At 51.9% G+C, this 18,193-nt stretch overlaps 1 protein-coding gene across 1 annotated transcript in view; it reads right to left on the bottom strand.

The window, feature by feature from the left end:
• The window catches only part of LOC137467678 (zinc finger protein 721-like), a 31,131-nt gene that overhangs the window by 6,382 nt on the left and 6,556 nt on the right, over window positions 1-18,193 (bottom strand). Inside the window, 6 exon segments of the mRNA XM_068179117.1 lie at window positions 235-377; window positions 380-557; window positions 559-816; window positions 3,200-3,203; window positions 6,392-7,214; window positions 7,404-7,485. Of these exon segments, the coding sequence (XP_068035218.1) occupies window positions 235-377; window positions 380-557; window positions 559-816; window positions 3,200-3,203; window positions 6,392-7,214; window positions 7,404-7,485 (1,488 nt within the window).

Genomic DNA, 18,193 nt, shown 5'->3' with positions numbered 1-18,193 from the left:
GATTTTTCTGGAGTCAGAAGTCAGCAATGGATGTTGGTCTGTGGATGAGTTCAGGTGACCACGGGGAGAAAGAGGATAATTTTCCAACACGGATCACCGGCACCATGGATCACCAGAGCTCTGCCCACTGGGGGTCATCGGGGATCATTCAGAGCAGATGCTCCCATGGGGGACGGAGATGGAGCAGTGCACAAAGCTCTTCCTGCACTCGGGGCTCTCTCAGGGCTTCCCTTACTGGTGGCTCCGTTGGTGTCTGAACAAGGCTGAACTCTGGGAGAAGCTCTTCCCACACTTGGGACACTGGTAGGGCCTCTCCCCGGTGTGGATACGACGATGCCTGATGAGGTTGGACTTTTGGTTGAAGCCCTTCCCACAGGGCAGCGGAAGGGCCTCTCCTCTGTGTGAATCCACTGGTGGAGGAGGAGATAGGTGCTGGTCAGGAACTTCTTCCTGCATTGCTCACACTCATAGGGCCTCTCCCCTGAGTGGCTCCTCACGTGGGCAATCAGGCAGGAGCTGTGGCTGAAGCTTTTCCCACACTCCTCACATACGTAGGGGCCGTTCCCCCATGTGGCTCCTCAGATAATTGATCAGGTTGGCACGGTTGCAGAAGCTCTTCCCACACACGGCACGCTTGTAGGGCCGTTCTCCTGTTTGGCTCCTCTTGTGTCTGGTCAGTTCTGAGCTTGTCCTGAAGCTCTTCCCACACTCCCCACATTCATATCGCTGTTCCCCTGTGTGGATTCTCCAGTGGCGGACAAGGTAGGATCTCCACCTGAAGCTCTTCCCATATTTCAAGCACTTGTGAGGATTCTCCTCATCCTGGGACTGGTCATGGACCCCCAGCTCTGAACTCCTGCCACCTCCATGGCACACAGTGGGTCTTTCCTCCTCAGATCCCTGTGGTCTGCTTTTGCAGCCCCTCCTCCTGCGGGATCTCAGGGGCTTTTCCTCCCCTTTGGATTCAGCGCCCTTGAGCCCCTCAAAAGGGTCTCTTCCATGAGGTTCTGCTGTGGGGATTGAGCTTCTTGGTCTCCGACCTCAGCTCCTTTTCTGGGGGAGGAAGGACAAGGAGAGGATGGGATTTGCCTCTGTGCCACAGGGAAGGAGAAGGAGTTCCCCCCAGTGTGTGCCCGGCAGGACGGTGTCAGCAGCAGGGCTGTCCTGCAGCTGGGGGCTGTGCTGGGTTGGGAGATGGGGCAGGAGAGAGTGGGAAAGGGGCACTGACTTCCTCCTCACCTGACTGGGTCTCCCAGGACCTCTTCCTCTTCCTTGCAGCCTCCTCCTCCTCCTGCATCGGGCCAAGGTTTGGGAATGGGAAATCCTGGTTTGGGAGAAAACAAGGGATGATCCCATTGGGTTTCATGGTCCCACTGCCTGTTTTGATTTTAAAAGACAGGTGTCTGCTAACGATGGCTGGAACGTTCCTTGAAACGGAAAATGTAAACCCCCTCCTTCGAAATTAAGATTTTGAAATTAAGGGGTTCTCGGGCAAAGATGTGGGAAGAGTGATAACAGTTCTTCATTAGGAAAATAAAAAATGTAATTGTAATAGTACCAAAATAACCCCCAGCCACTGACAGAGTCAGAATACGACCTGACACCCTGTTGGTCAGGCTGTTGGTAGCAGTCTGATAGAATGGTGGCTGCAGTCCTCCTGGAGGGACAGATGTGGTTCTGTTGAAGCAGTGATCCTGTAGAAGGGTTTCATTTTATTCTGAAGGTCTAGTGGTGGTGTCGATGGGCCTGGTCTTCCTCTAGGAATCCAGTGGAAAAAGAGGCTGCTCCTCTGGGAATCCAGGGGGAGAAGGCTGCTCTGCTGTTTCAAATGTCAGATTATATCCAGGTAGGAGTGCTTGGCTCCTCCCACTGGGTGGAGCATCTCACAATGGGATGATGTAATTTTATCAGTCATGCAGTGACACTCAATGGCCCATTAACTGAAGATATTTCCCTGGACAGGGGATGGGTTGTGGAAGAGATAAAGAAAACGACCCCACCTGGTTTTAACAGCTGGCCCATTAACAGAAGATATCCCCCCCAGAGTTATGAGGGATGGGTCATGGAAGAGATAAACACTGCTCCACCTGGTTTCAACAGATGGTGATAGAATACAAACTTCTGCTTACATCTTGCATTGCAACCCAAGACAAGGAGGGACACAAACCACGGGGTGAGACCGAGCAAGGGGTCACCGACACCGGGGTGACGCTGGGACAAGGGGGACACTGGGACAGGGGGTGACATTTGGGCTGAGGAGCACATGGACCAGGGTGTGATGCTGAGCAGGGGGCACAGAGGATCAAGGTGACACCGCTGGGTGTCCCCAGAGACTGGGCAGCTGCTAAACCGAGGCCTATGGTATGGAACAGCTGAGGCGGCCCTGGGTTCAGCCCGACACCAGTGCCTGTATTAGAGGAGGAGGAACAGGAGGAGGAGGAGGAGGAGCTGCTGTGGCACCTACTCAAGTATTTCTTCATGAGCCCCCTGTGACAAGTACCGGGCCAATGGCAGGAGACTTGTGAACTTCGTGCAGCATCTGGCCATGATCGTCTTTGTCTTGGGCTTGGGCTTGTCTTGGGCTTGGCTGAGGATCACGAGTGGGCTGAGCTATGAGTACATGAATATCCCCTTCCATAAGCAGTATTCCCACATTTCCATGCTGGACTGCAACCCACGGGGGAGGGTGCTCTACACCTGGAATAACGGCCACCAGGTCATCTACAATTTCGCACTCTTCCACATTGTCAACATGGCTGGAGAGCTGGAACTGACATTCCCAAGGGAAGAGACAATTCCTGGCTTTTTTTAATACGCTTCCACGCATTCCCTTTCCATCCACAGAATTACTGGGGGAAGCAATGAGGTGGAAATTCCCGGTTCTCAGCACATCCCAAACACAAATTCTACTTAATTCCAACTATTTCCTGCCCATGTTGCATTTTTCGCTTTTTCCCTCATTTTTTACTCTTGTTCCCCTATTTTTCTTTCGTTTTTTCTCCTTTCCCCTCTTTTGTCATTTTTCTCCCTCTTTTACCCTTTCTCTTTTCTTTTTCCTCCTTGTTTCCTTTTTCTCCATTTTTCTTTTCCCCCCTTTTTTTTCTGCCTCTTTTTTTTATTTTCCCCTCCTTTTTCTGTCATTCCCCCTTTTATCCCTCATCACCCCCATTTTTCCGTTTTCCCCATTTCTCCCTCTTACCCCACTTTTTCCCCCTTTTGTCCCCTTTTTTTACCTTTTTTTTTTCCCCAGTATATTCGATTTTCTTTTTTCTCACTCTTTCTTCCAATTCTTCAGCAGTTTTCCCCATCCTCTTCCTCCTCCTCCTCAGTTCTTCTGGAATTCGGTGAGATTCATGATGCATGGAGCTGCTCTGCCTTGGGTTTTCCCCTACTTTTGGGGGGAATTTTGGGGCCAAATTCCATCTCTATTTCGACAGGAGATTAAAAAAATATCTCTGGCTCTTGTGGGGTTTTGGGGACTTTTTTCCTCCACCTTTTTTCTCTGTTTTGAATTAATTGTTTAAATATTACTTTAATTTCTCGCTCCCAGGTTGTTCTGATATTTTCCTGCTTTTTTCCACCTGTTTTTCCAAGAGAAAGAGGCAGAAAGGGGGAAAAAAGGACGGAAAAGGGGAGAAAAGGATGGAAAAGGGGGAAAAGAGGGCAGGGGTGGAAAAGCTGTGATGATCCAGAGGGGATGGAGAATTTGGGGTAACCCTGAAGATTTGGGATAATCCCAGGAATGGTCAAGGATCCTGCTGGAGGTTGGGAATAGGCACAGATCACGTTGGAGACTGGAAATGGCCATGGAAACTGTTAGAGACTGGGAATGGGCATGGAACCTGTTGGAGATTGGGAATGGGCATGGATCACGTTGGAAACCGGGAATGGGCACTGACCCCATTGGAATGCAGGAATGGGGACAGGTCCCATTGGTAAACAGGAATGAACACAGATCCCATTGGAGATTGGAATGGGCATGGATCCCGGTCCTGGCGCTGGAGGAAGAATTTTGGGAAGTGAGTGAGTTCCCACTGGCTCTGGGCAGCACTGGAAAAGGGCCCTTAAGGGATCAATTAGGAATTTAATTGGAATTTATTTGGGAATTTAATTGGGAATTGCAGTCACCATGGATGGGGGAATACAAGGGGCTGGAGCAATGGAGGTGGTGTCCGGTAAGAGGGCACAGGGACTGGGAACAGGACCAGGAATTGGGACAGGGAATGTGGACAGAGACAGGAAACGGGACCAGGAATGGGGACAGAGACCAGGATGAGGGCCAGGCATGGGGACAGGGGCCGGAAACTGGGAGAGGGAGTAGGTCTGCAGGATTGGGACTGGGAATGGGACTGGAAAAAGGCGATAGGAGCCGAGAATCCATGACCTGGAATGGGACTGGAAATATGTGACAGGGACAATGAATGGGACCAGTAATGGGGACAGGGACCAGAAATGGGGACAGGGACCAAGAATGGGGACAGGGACCAAGAATGGAGACTGGGACTGACAGGGGGTACAGGGACACACAGGGCTGGCCAGGGAAACACAGAGGGGTGACAGGGAGTCATGGCAGGGGATAGGGAGGGAGGGGACGTGCTGCCACCAGGAGACACATCAGGGGACAGTGTCACCACACCTGTGGTGTGATGCTGCCACCAGGGCACCTCCAGTGACACACAGTGCAGGGCCACGTGACCTCTGCATGTGGAAGTGAGCCTTGCCCTGTCCCCAGTCTGTCCCCAGGGGCGGTTGAGGTCCCCTGAATGCAGTGGCCCAGGGACACCCTGGTGACTGTCACTCACTTCTGGGCCACTTGTCGCCAGCTGAACAAGGTCCCCATCCTGCCCTGGTGGGTGGTGGCATTTGGCTGGGACACCACAGTGGTGACAGTGGGGCCGTGGTGACCGGAAGTGCATCAGGGACATGGCCAAATTGAAGGTGCTGGTGGCACTGTGGTAGCACAGATGGTGACACTGATGTTGTCCAAGTTCATGTCCCCATTCATGTTTGCCATGTTCCCACCCATGTCCATGTCCCCCCAGGTCCCTATCCATGGCTATGTGCCCATCCATGTTCCCCATGCCACTCTCCATGTCCCCCCATGTCCATGTCCCCCCATGGTCCTATGCATGTCATTGTTCCCCACATGCCCCAATCCATGCCTTAGTTCAACACCTTTATTTTTACCCCAGTTTCAGGGATCTCAAAGGGATGAACAGAAACCTTTTCCTTTCAAGGATAAATCAAAATAATTGATGTGTCCCTGCCAGCAGAGCACTCATGTGCTTGGGTGGGTGGGAAGAACCTTTTTTGGAGGGGTTTCCACCCAACTGTCTCCAAAATCGTGGGTTTTTCCCCAGACCATCCCCATTTGGCTGTGGAAGATGCCCATGGGGCAGAGAGAATGAAAACAATGGATTTTGTTGGAGAAGACCTCCAAGGCTATCCAGCATTGCTTGATGCCACCAGAGGTGCAAAAAGTGAGATTTTTCTGGGGTCAGAAATCCACAAATCTGCTCTCCACAATGGATTTCTGATGTTGGTGTGTGGATGAGTTCAGGTGACCATAGGCAGCCAGGAGCATGTGGGGCCTCCAGGCAGGTGTTTTTCCAACACAGATCACCGGCACCATGGATCACCGGGGCTCTACCCACCAGGGGTCACTGGGGATCATCCAAAGCAGACTCTCCCGTGGGGGATTGTCAGGGTTTGCCTGCTTGCAATGACCCCAACAGTGTGATAGTCCTTGTTCCCCTAGCTCGGCAGCCGAAGAAGAGGTCTGGAACGCATGAAGCTGAGTTTTCAAGGTTGTTTATTTTTTCTTATCTAAAACTTTTTCTCTCTGACCTGCTGACGTCCGCCTAGTACAGAAGCCGTAGCAGTATCTGCTGAGTCCCGGGTGTCTCCCACACTATATACTGAAAACTACGTGTACCATGTTTATAGTTCCCGTACCAATACCTAAGATCTATGTTGGACAGTGTGTCCCTATCCTAAACCAATTGAAAAGTGTCACCATCACACCAAGACATGGAGGACGAGAAGAAGGGAAAGGAGGCTAGGACACGCCCAGATTCCTCCATCTCGTACCCCTGAATTACATTCTAAAAAACCCCAAAATTCTACTTTTCCACCCTGTGTCAATTCACCTATTACATTACTTAAACCCTTTTGGCTTGTAATTGCTCATGAAGAGTTGGCAGCCTCTCCCATGGGCTAGAATCAAAGCCACGGGTGTTTTTGACTTCTTGCCAAGCTCCCCGAGCCCCCTGCCAGGGTCTCAAGACAGCCAGGGCACCCAGAGGGATGTCTTGGACCCCGACAGGGGATGGAGATGGAGGAGTGCATAAAGCTCTTCCTGCACTCGGGGCTCTCTCAGGGCTTCCCTTACTGGTGGCTCCGTTGGTGTCTGAACAAGGTTGAACTCTGGGAGAAGCTCTTCCCACACTTGGGACACTGGTAGGGCCTCTCCCCAGTGTGGATACGATAATGCCTGATGAGGTTGGACTTTTGGTTGAAGCCCTTCCCACAGTCAGGGCAGCGGAAGGGCCTCTCCTCTGTGTGAATCCACTGGTGGTGGCGGAGATAGGCACTGCTCAGAAACCTCTTCTTGCATTGCTCACACTCATAGGGCCTCTCCCCTGAGTGGCTCCTCAGGTGGACAATCAGGCTGGAGCTGTGCCTGAACCTCTTCCCACACTCCTCACACAAGTAGGGCCTCTCTCTGTTGTGGCTCTTCATGTGGACCGTCAGGTGGCAGCTCTGGATGAAGCTCTTCCCACACTCCTCACACATGTAGAGCCGTTCCCCCGTGTGGCTCCTCTTGTGTCTGGTCAGTTCTGAGTTTGTCCTGAAGCTCTTCCCACACTCGGCACACTCATAGGGCAGTTCCCCTGTGTGGATTCTCCAGTGGCGGACAAGGTAGGATCTCCACCTGAAGCTCTTCTCACATTCTGAGCACTTGTGCAAATTCTCCCCTTCCTGGAGCTGGTCATGGACCCCCAGCTCTGAGCTCCTGCCATCTCCATGGCACACGGTGGCTCTCTCCTCCTCAGATCCCTGTGATCTGCTTTTGCAGCCCCTCCTCCTGCGGGATCTCAGGGGCTTTTCCTCCCCATTGGAGTCCTGCGCCGTGGAGCCTCTCAAAACAGCCTCTTCCATGAGGTTCTGTCGCGGGGATTTGTCCTCCCTGGTCTCCATGCTCAGATCCTCTTCTGGGGGAGGAAGGACAAGGAGAGGAGGGGATTTGCCTCTGTGCCACAGGGAAGGAGAAGGAGATTCCCCCAACGCATCCCCGGCAGGATGGTGTCGGCAGCAGGGTTGTCCTGTGGGCGAGGGCCTTGCTGGGCTGGGAGATAGAGCAGGAGAGAGGGGGAAAGGGGCAGTGACTTCTTCCTCCTCACCTGCATGGTGCTCCCGGGCCATCTTCCTCTTCCTCAGGGCCTCCTCCTCCTTCATCGGGCCAGAGTTTGGGAATGGCAAATCCTGGTTTGGGGAAAAACAAGGGATGATCCCATTGGGTTTCATGGTCCCACTGCCTGTCTCGATTTGAAAAGGCCAGTGTCTGCTAAGGAAGGTAGAAGCCTCCCTTGAAATGGCAAATGTAAACTCCATCCGAATTATTGGGATTTTGAAATGAGGGGGCTCCCAAGCAAAGATAAGGGAATAGGAATAACAGTTCTTGACTAGGAAAATTAAAATCAAAGTGCAGTAGTACAAACAAATCACAGACAGAGTCAGAATACAATCTGACACCCTGTTGGTCAGGCTGTTGGTAGCAGTCTGATAGAATGGTGGCTGCAGTCCTCCTGGAGGGACAGATGTGGTTCTGTTGAAGCAGTGATCCTGTAGAAGGGTTTCGTTTTATTCTGAAGGTCTAGTGGTGGTGTCGATGGGCCTGGTCTTCCTCTAGGAATCCAGTGGAAAAAGAGGCTGCTCCTCTGGGAATCCAGGGGGAGAAGGCTGCTCTGCTGTTTCAAATGTCAGATTATATCCAGGTAGGAGTGCTTGGCTCCTCCCACTGGGTGGAGCATCTCACAATGGGATGATGTAATTTTATCAGTCATGCAGTGACACTCAATGGCCCATTAACTGAAGATATTTCCCTGGACAGGGGATGGGTTGTGGAAGAGATAAAGAAAACGGCCCCACCTGGTTTTAACAGCTGGCCCATTAAGAGAAGATATCCCCCCCAGAGTTATGAGGGATGGGTCATGGAAGAGATAAAGAACACTGCTCCACCTGGTTTCAACAGATGGTGATAGAATACAAACTTCTGCTTACATCTTGCATTGCAACCTAAGGCACAGCAGGCCTTAGGGGGACACTGGCACAGGGGTGACGCTGGGATGAGGGGGGCACTGGGACAGGGGGTGACACTTGGGCTGAGGATCACGAGTGGGCTGAGCTATGAGAACATGGATATCTCCTTCCATGAGCAGTATTCCCACATTTCCATGCTGGACTGCAACCCACGGGGGAGGGTGCTCTGCACCTGGAATAATGGCCACCAGGTCATCTACAATTTCGCACTCTTCCACATCGTCAACATGGCTGGAGAGCTGGAACTGACATTCCCAAGGGAAGACACAATTCCTGGCTTTTATTTCTATGCTTCCACGCATTCCCTTTCCATCCACAGAATTACCTGGGGAAGCAATGAGGTGGAAATTCCCGGTTCTCAGCATGTCCTGAACTCAAAATCTATTGAATTCCCACTATTTCTGGCCCTTGTTGCATTTTTTGCTCATTTCCCCCCACTTTTTGTTTTCCATCTTTTTCCCCCCTTTTCCCATCTTTTTTTCTTTCTTCCTCCCTTCTCCCACTTTTCTCTTTTATCTCCCTCTTTTTCCCTTTTCCCCCTTATTTCCATTTCCCCAGCTTTTTTCTCTCTTTTTCCATTTCCCCCTCTATTTTCTTCTTTTCCCACTTTTATCCCTCTTTACCCCTATTGTTCAATTTTACCCCCATTTTTCCGTCTTTCCTCCCTTTCCCCCCTTTTATTCCCCTTTTTTACCCCTTTTTTCCCAGCTCAATTGCTCTTTCCCACATTTTCTCCAAATTCCTCAATATTTTTCCCCTCCTCTTCCTCCTCCTCCTCGGTTCTTCTGGAATTCAGTGAGATTCAGGGTGGCTGGAGCAGCTCTGCCTTGGTTTTTTCCTTTTTTTGGGGGGGAATTTTGGGGCCAAATTCCATCTCTAGTTCGACAGCAAATTAAAAAAAATCTCTCTGGCCTTTGGTGGGATTTGATTACTTTTTCCCTTCCTTTTTTCTCTGTTTTGTAATAATTGTTTAAATATTTTTTTTAATTTCTCACCCCCAGGGTTGTTCTGATATTTTCCTGCTTTTTTCCACCTCTTTTTCCAAGAGGAAGAGGCAGAAAAGTGGGGGGAAAGGATGGAAAAGGGGAAAAGAAGGCAGGGATGGAGATGCTGTGATGATCCAGAGGGGATGGAGGATTTGGGATAACCCTGAAGATTTAGGATAATCCCAGGAACAGGCATGGGTCCTGCTGGAGACTGGGAATGGGCACGGATCACGCTGGAGACCAGGGATGAGCACTGATCCTATTGGAAAGCGGGAATGGGCACAAATCCCATTGGAGATTTGGAATGGGCACGGATCCTGGTCCTTGCACGGGAGGAGGAATTTGGGGAAGTGAGAGTGATCTCCCTCTGGCTCTGGGCAGCACTGGGAAAAAGCCCTGCAGGGTTTAATTGGTAATTTAATTGATAATTTAATTGGGAATGTAATTAGGAATTGCATCCACCACGGATGGGGGGTATCCAAGGAGCTGCAGCTATGGTGCTGTTGTCCAGTGAGAGGGCACAGGGACTGGGAACAGGACCAGGAATGGTGACAGGGACTGGGAATGGGACTGGGAATGGGGACAGGTACCGGAAACTGGGAGAGGGAGTGAGTTTGTGGGATTGGGACTGGGAATGAGACTGGAAATATGCGATAGGGACCAAGAGTCCATGACCTGGGATGGGACTGGAAATATGGGACAGGGACCAAGAATGGGGACAGGGACTGGGAATAGGGGAAAGGAACCAAGAATGGGACTGGGAAAAGGGACAGGGATTGGAAATGGGGACAGGGACTGAGAATGGGGACAGAGACCAAGAATGGGTAGGGGAATAGGGAGAGGAAAAGAAACTGACTGGGATTGGGACCAGCAATGGACACAGGGACTGGGAATTGGGACGGGAACCGGGATTGGAAACGTGAATGGGGACAGGGACTGGGAACAGGTCCAGGAATGGAGACTGGGACTGAAATACAGGACAGGAACAGGAAAAGGGACCAGGAATGGGGACAGAGATTGAGAATGGGATCAGGAATGTGGACGGGGACTGGGACTGGGAATAGGGACAGGGACAGGTACCAGGAAAGGGAACAGGAGTGGGAACAGGGACCTGTAATGGGGACAGGGACTGGGAATTGGATCTGGGATTGGGAATACTGGACAGGAACAGAGTAAGGAACGGGAATGGGGACAGGGACTGGGAATATGGGACCTGGATTGGGAATGAGACTGGAAAAATTAGACAGGGATTAGTAACGGGATCAATAATAGGGACTGGGAATGGGACAGGGAATACAGGACTGTCCTGAGTTGTAGCATGTGTGTATTCTATTTCCCATCTGATAGAGGTGGGGCAGTTATCTTCTGTTAATTGGGCAGTTTTCTTTATCTCTTCCACAACCCATCCTCTCTCGGGGGAGATATCTTCTGTTAATGGGCCATAGAGTGTCACTGCATGACTGATAAAATTACATCATCCCATTGTCAGATGCTCCACCCAGCGGGAGAAGCCAAGCATTCGTACCTAAATATAACCTGAAATTTGGAACACAAGAGCAGCCTTCTCCCACTGGATTCCCAGAGGAGCAGCCTCTTTTTCCACTGGATTCCCAGAGGAAGACCAGGCCCATCGACACCACCACTAGACCTTCAGAGGAAAACAACACTCTTCTACAAGATCACTGCTTCAACAGAACTACATCTGTCCTTCCAGGAGGACTGCAGCCACCATTCTATCAGACTGCTACCAACAGCCTGACCAACAGGGTGTCAGGTCGTATTCGGACTCTGTCAGTGGTTTGGGGTTTTTTTTGTACTATTTCATTTCTATATTTAATTTTCCCAGTAAAGAACTCTTATTCCTTTTCCCATACCTTTGCCTGAGAGCCCCTTAATTTCAAAATCACAATAATTCAGAGAGTGGGGGTTTACATTTCCATTTCAAGGAAGGCTCCTGCCTTCCTTAGCAGACACCTGTCTTTTTAAACCAAGACAGATTTTGTCACACAACATGAGGCCCAAGGGCATTGGGAGAAAAAGGGGGAAAAGGAATAACAGTTCTTGACTAACCTAATTTTTGTCTGCTGGTATAGAAACCTCGTTAAGTGCCACCATGTGGTCCAGCCTACCCTGGTTTGGGTGGAACGTGGTCGTGGCTATATTTCTCCCATTTGCAGGCCATTATCTAAAAACAAATCCTATAACTAAGGCTTCTGTGGCTGTTATCCAGTTTGCTTTATGGGTTAATAAGGTGAGGGATTCATGGATTTTTTAACTTCCTCTAGAAGGCAGGCACCCAGATTCAAAGCTACCACACAATAACTGTATATTTTTGGGGTTACTTTAATAATGGTACCTACTGTAAAGAAATTCCACTGGGGGAAATTCTCTCCCTACCCTTCAACCAGCCCTTTGCATCTGCCCCACCACTTTTCAAAGGGTTCCAGTCTTCTCTAAATGCTAATGATATCACACAGTTGTTGGTGTAGCTGATATGCCTGTCCTATTTAGCATTCAGAGATAAGGGAAGGTAGACTTGGATAACCACCCTGACCCCTACCTCAGAAAGCAGGGGTGCTGCCACAGAATCTGACATTGCCCTGAGGACTAGAGATGCTGCCCCAGAACCTGACCTTGCCCCACAACTGTTGTGATCCGCTTAGAGGAGCAGGGTGTCGTGGTGATTCGTTAACCGGTGAAACAGAGTATGAATTTAACAGGCTAGAAATCCATTTGGATTTAGGTGAAATGTGCCGCTTTGAGCTTGCTAGCATAAGTAAAATATGCTGTTTAGTCTGGTAGCTCTGCTGCCCTAGCTGACGCAAAAGAATGCGAATTTCTAAGCTGAAGAGATAAGAGAGGCTCCTCGAACCTTGAAACAGACAGGGCAGCGTGACCCAGGAGTTCTTTCTGTACTTTCTGATAAAAATCTGGCTACCAGTGTAACTAGCTGTAAGTGTAATGTGAAATCAGTAGAATGAATATGCATGACCCTCATGTGAAACACTATGCATATGTAAACTAGTAAAGAGGGTGAAAAAGGGATCTGGAGTTCTCAGGGATGTGCATGTCCTTTGAAGGGGAACAATCCCCACATGAGTCCAGGCTGTAATAAACATTCCTTACAAATCTTTATGGCAATTGTGGGGCTTTGAGTTTTCATCCGCGTTTCATGGGAGCCCCAGGAAGGTGCAGAGGAAGTCACGGCCCATTTTCACCTCTCTCCGGCTCCATCTGCCAGCCCAGAGTGGCTCCCGGCTACAGGGCAACCCCACTGCCAACTCCATCCTGACAGGGATGGATTGGAAAAATCTCTTTCTCCTTTCCTGTCGCATAAAAATAAATCTCCTTCCCTCCTTCCTTCCTTCTGTCTTTCTGTCTTTTTTTCCCCCTTTTTCTTGTTCCTTCCTCTCCTTGTCTTTCCTCCCCCAGATAAGGAGCTGAGGATGGAGACCAGGGAGGACAAATCCCTGTGGCAGAACCTTGTAGAAGAGGCTGTTTTGAGAGGCTTGACAGTGTAGGAATTCAGTGGGGACAAAAAGCCCCAGAGATCCCAAATGAGGAGGGGCTCCAAACCCAGCCCAGGGAGCCTTGAGAAAGAAAGGCCCTCCCTTGGCCAGGAAAGCAGCCGGAGACCCAGATGCAGCTCGCAGCTGGTGGTCCCTGAGCAACTTCATGGCAAGGAGAATCCGAACAAGTGCTTGGAATGTAAGAAGAGCTTCAGTCAGTGCTCCAGCCTCCTTGCACACCTTCGGGTGCACGTGGATGGGACCCTCTTTGAGCAGGACCAGATTTGAGCCAGAATATCGGGATTCCCAGAGCCAGGCAGGTGATTGCACCTGGCACATCCCCCACCGACCTGGAGATGCTGCAAGTCCAGTACAGGGAGAGCAGGGGTGAGTAGGAGGAGCCAGGGGTTGGAGGGATCCCTGGAAACAGGGGTATTTGTGGGGCTGGGATGGAAGTTGTCCTCCTGCTCCTCACCATCCTGGGCTTCCCAGAGCCCAGTCACTCCCCGTTTGATCCCAGTTGTCCTCAGCATGGTTCCAATTGCCTCCTGTTGCTCCCAGTGTGATACCAGGGGCCTCTAGAATTGTCCCAGCCACTCCCTGTATGATCCCAATCTCTTCCACCAGGGTCCCAGTCACACCTAGCTGCCCTCAGTATAGACCCAATCACTCTCTCTTGCTCCCAGTTGCCTCCATCATGGTCCCAGTTGTTCCCAGGATGGTCCCTGTTGCTCCCAGTGTGGCCCCTGTCAACCCCCAACAGGGTTTCGGACACTCCCAAGATATCCCAGTTGCCCTCAGCATGCTTGGAGTCATTCCCAGTCACCCCCAGTATGATCTCCATATGATGCCAGGAGAGCCCAGTCACTTCCAGCAGGAGCCCAAAGCTCATGGAACACCTGGAGGATCCACCCGGAGGAGGGTCCCTACAAGTTCCCTGGCTGCAGGAAGAGCCCCAAGGAACGCAGGTCCCACCAGAGCCACCACCCAAAGTAGGAGGTGGAGACAGCGCTGCAGCCTGGGGCCTGGGACCACCAGGAGGGCCTGCAGACCTCCACCCCAGCAAGTGCCTCACACAGCCCCTCATCCTGTCCCCAAAATGCCACTCTTGGCATCCCTCATCCCTCTCTGCAGTCCCCCCTCCAACATCTGCAGACCTCTGGGAAGAACCCAAAGGGATGGAAGTGCCCAAAACGCTGCTGAAGTGCTGGAACTGCTCCCAGCTGTGGATGTTCCTGTCCACAGACCTTTCCTGGTCAGTGCCATGGGGGGCTGGGAAGGGGTTTAGGGGATCCCGAGGGGATTGGAAGGGGTTTTTGGTAGCTCTTGGGGTCATTATTTGTTCTGGGAGGGGGTGTAGAGGACTTTTGAGGGGTCTATGGGGTCTTTTTGTAAGTACTGGAAGGGCTGTGCAGCTTGTATATAACCTGAATCATACCTTTTTATACCTATACAACCTGAATCATAACTTTTATGCCTATATAACATGATGTAAATAACTTTCTATGTAATGTAATGGCTAATATATGGTTAACTAGTTCCTTAATGCTGAATAGACAAAGAAGGAAGATAAAAAATTGCCAGGTGGATAGCTTTAGAGATAGATAGGGATAGTACTAATGAGAAATTGCCAAGCGCAAAGCCAATTAGCCACAAAATAAAGTATTTAGGCTGGTTAGGACCAGACACACCAAGGGACACTGTAACTGCACGTGCTCCAAAGACAAAGCTGAAAAGTTCAGATGTGTAGAAGACCTTGGAAGTCTTCACCAAAGACCCCTGCTAACCCCAGAACTGGGGAGGCGCAAGGGCAGCGCAAAAGAACTATCTAATAACCATGAGCTCATACAATGTAAATGAGATCCCACATATAAGTGATGATGTTGGAGTGACACAGTGACACTGAGCAACACTTACTCTATAAATATACCACAGCACGGGACAAAGGTGGGTGACTTGGGTGCAGAAATCCCCTCACCACCAGCGCTGCAATAAACAAATACCTGCTCTATAGACACCGGTCTGTGGGGATTTATTTCCAGCCTGTCTTTCGGGCATCAGCCCAAAAGGATGGAATTTCCCACCCAGGGTCCCCACCGAGCCCCAGTTTGCATCTGCAGCCACCAGTTTTCCCAGTTTGCCTCTCCTTTTCCTCGGGCCGGGTTCCCCCCGCCCCCAGCGGGTGGGAGCAGCCGAGAGCCCCGCGCTGCCCATCCCGACCTGTCCCGGCTCCATCCCCGCTCCTGCCGCGGGCTGCGAGGGCTTCGGGAACGGGGCAGGAGGAATGGGGATGGCGGAGTGGTGATGGAGAAGCAGCGGGACATGTGCTGGAGGGATTAAGAAAAGGTAGAGGAGGAGGAGGCGTGGAGGAGGAGGAGGAAGAGGAGGAGGAGTGGGAGGAAGAGCTGGGATAGAGGAGGAGGAGGAGGAAGTGGAAGAGGGGACACCACACGGTCCAGCCCTCGCTGTGTCCGCAGCCCTCCCGCCCCCTGGGGCATTGTCCCCCCCTCTGTGTCGCAGGTGACCGCGGGGGGGGAGCTCGTCCAAATATCCTGGGGACTCCGTGGGAGGGTATTTTTAAGGGGGGCGGGGGATTTTTGGAGCTCGAAGGACTCCAAAGCTAAGCCGCAAACGGCCTTAGGGGAGATTCTGGGGGTGTCCCGGGAGGTTGTTTTTTCGTGGAGGAGGGCAGGACGGGGGAGAACTCTGGGACACCGAAGTGTGCAGCCCAGAGAGAGGAGACCCCCAGGACTGAGCCCGGAGAGGGGAACACCCTGGCGAGGGGGAAGCCCAGGAGCTCCCTGCAGCCTGAAGCAGTCAGGGGAAAGGGGAGCACTGGGAGCCCAAGAGCCCCGGCATCGCTAAGTGGGAGCCCAGAGAGGGGGAGCCAGGGAACCCCCAGGGGCTGCAGGGAACCCCCAGCAGCACAGAGAAGGGGGAGCCCACGAAGCCCAAGGTCGGGAGAGCAGAAAGGGGGGACCCTAGGGATTCCTGGGACCCGTGAATGCCTGGAGAGGGTGGGGACCCCAGAGAGGGGAACCCTCAATACACGCAGGACCCCCAGAAGTCCAAAGGGGAGAGACCAGAGAGGACAAACTCCTGGAGAGGTTTTTTTTGGAATGACCATGAGCCATTTAAGTCTTGAGTGGCTCAATGTTGGTATTTCTGGAGTTTTGTCAGCTAAATCTTGGTAGTCAGAAGGCTTTTATGGACACAAAATGTCTGGTGATGTTAGCGTCAGGATCCACACAAAATCAGAATTGATTGTATATGAAGGTGTTTTATTGAAGCGCGCGGAAGCCCGGGGGTGAGATCCCAGATCTGGGCTTCAACGATACACCCGAATCGGTAGCTAGTAACCCCTTCTACTCTTCCCCCCCTCCCCCAATTAATTATTAAACTTATATTGTTCCATTCTAGTTCCCATTCCCACACAGGTGCAGTTTCGCTTGACCTACTGAAGACTATGCTTGATTTGCTGAAGACCATGCTTGATTTGGTTAGGACAATCACTGTAACAGGGCTATCATTCACTCCCAAGGCCTGGCTGTCCTGCTGGTCCAGGCCTGTTCCTTCTACCTGCCTGCTCTAGCCACCACCAACCCCCCTCCCCCGATACAGTTTAGAAATCATTCCTATGATTTCAATTCTAAGCTACTAAATTTAACCCTTACTCTGTCAGTGACTTCTAGAGTCACTTGGGCTGGAAGAATCCCCAATCAAACACTCTCACAGCTTGTTTTCCCCCAAACCAGGATTTCTTATTCCCAAACCTTGGCTGGATGGAGGAGGAGGTCGTGAGGAAGAGGAAGATGCCTGAGAGCCCCAGGCAGGTGAGGAGGAAGTCACTGCCCCTTTCCCACTCTCTCCTGCTCCATCTCCCACCCCATCGTGGCTCCTGGCTGCAGGACAACCCCGCTGCCAATGCTGTCCTGCTGGGGATGCCTTGGAGAGATCTCCTTGGTGTTCCCTGAGGCAAATCCTATCCTCTCCTTGTCCTTCCTCCCCTAGACCAGGAGCTGAGGATGGAGACCAGAGAGGACAAATCCCTGCAGAAGAACCTCGTGGAAGAGGCTGTTTTGAGCAGCTCCATGGCAGAGGAATCCAATGAGGAGGAAAAGCCCCGGAGATCCCACATGAGGAGGGGCTGCAAACGCAGATCACGGGGATCCGAGGAGGAAAGACCCACTGTGGGCCCAGGTGGTGACAGCTCAGATCTGGGGGTCCGTGAGCAGCCCCAGCATGGGGAGAAGCTCCACAAGTGCTCAGAATTTGGGAAGAGCTTCAGGTGGAGATCCTATCTCCTCGCCCACCTTCGGGTGCACACAGGCGAGCGGCCCTACGCATGTGGGGAATGTGGGAAGAGGTACCGGCACGGCTCCCACCTCCTCTACCACCAGCGGGTGCACACGGGTATACGGCCCTATAAGTGCTTGGAATGTGGGAAGAGCTTCAGCAAGAATTCCCACCTGCTCTCGCACCAGAAGATCCACACGGGGGAACGCAACCACCCCTACAACTGTGGGGAATGTGGGAAGAGCTTCAGAGACAGCTCCGGCCTCCTCACCCACCGGCGCATGCACACCGGGGAACGGCCCTACACGTGCTTGGAATGTGGGAAGAGCTTCAGCGTTCAGTCCAATCTGACCTCCCACCAGAAGATCCACACTGGGGAACGGCCCTACGAGTGTTCCGAGTGTGGGAAAAAGGCTCGGAGCAGTTCGGATCTCCTCAAGCACCAGCGCACACACACAGGGGAGAAGCCCTTCCGCTGCCCCGACTGCGGGAAGGGCTTCACCCGCAACTTCAGCCTCCTCACCCACCGGCGCATCCACACTGGGGAAAGGCCCTTTGAGTGTCCCAAGTGTGGGAAGAGCTTCTCCAGGAGCTGTCACTTGACCAAACACCAACAGAGCCACCGGTAAGGGAAGCCTTGTGAGGGCCCCAACTGCAGGAGGAGCTTTGTCTGCTGCTCCAACTCCATCCCTCACCAGAGGACACCCGTACAGCAGAGCCCTGGTGACCCACATTCCTATGATCCATGTTGGGAAGACACCTGGCTGGTGCCCTCCGTGTCCTCTTGGTTCTCCATGGGCACCTGGATGAACACAGGGGCAGGAACATCCATTAGGACAGAGACTAACATCAGGAATTCATTGGAAAGAGGAGATTTTTTGCCTTTAAACTGCAAAAAGTCTCACCTGCTCTGTCCAGACATTTCTTCTGATAGCATCAAGCAGCACTGGATCATCTTGGAGCCTCTCATGGCACAGCATGGCTGCTTTTGGGCTGTCAGCACCTGCCCAGAGCTGTGGATGGGGCCTGTGGGGGCAACTGGGGCCATACTGGTGGTGCTGGGAGGCCCCCAGATGGGAG

The sequence above is a fragment of the Anomalospiza imberbis genome, unplaced genomic scaffold (genome assembly GCF_031753505.1).
Source record: "Anomalospiza imberbis isolate Cuckoo-Finch-1a 21T00152 unplaced genomic scaffold, ASM3175350v1 scaffold_74, whole genome shotgun sequence".
NCBI classification, from domain to species: Eukaryota; Metazoa; Chordata; class Aves; order Passeriformes; family Viduidae; genus Anomalospiza; species Anomalospiza imberbis.
This window is presented reverse-complemented; position numbering and strand designations above follow the sequence as displayed.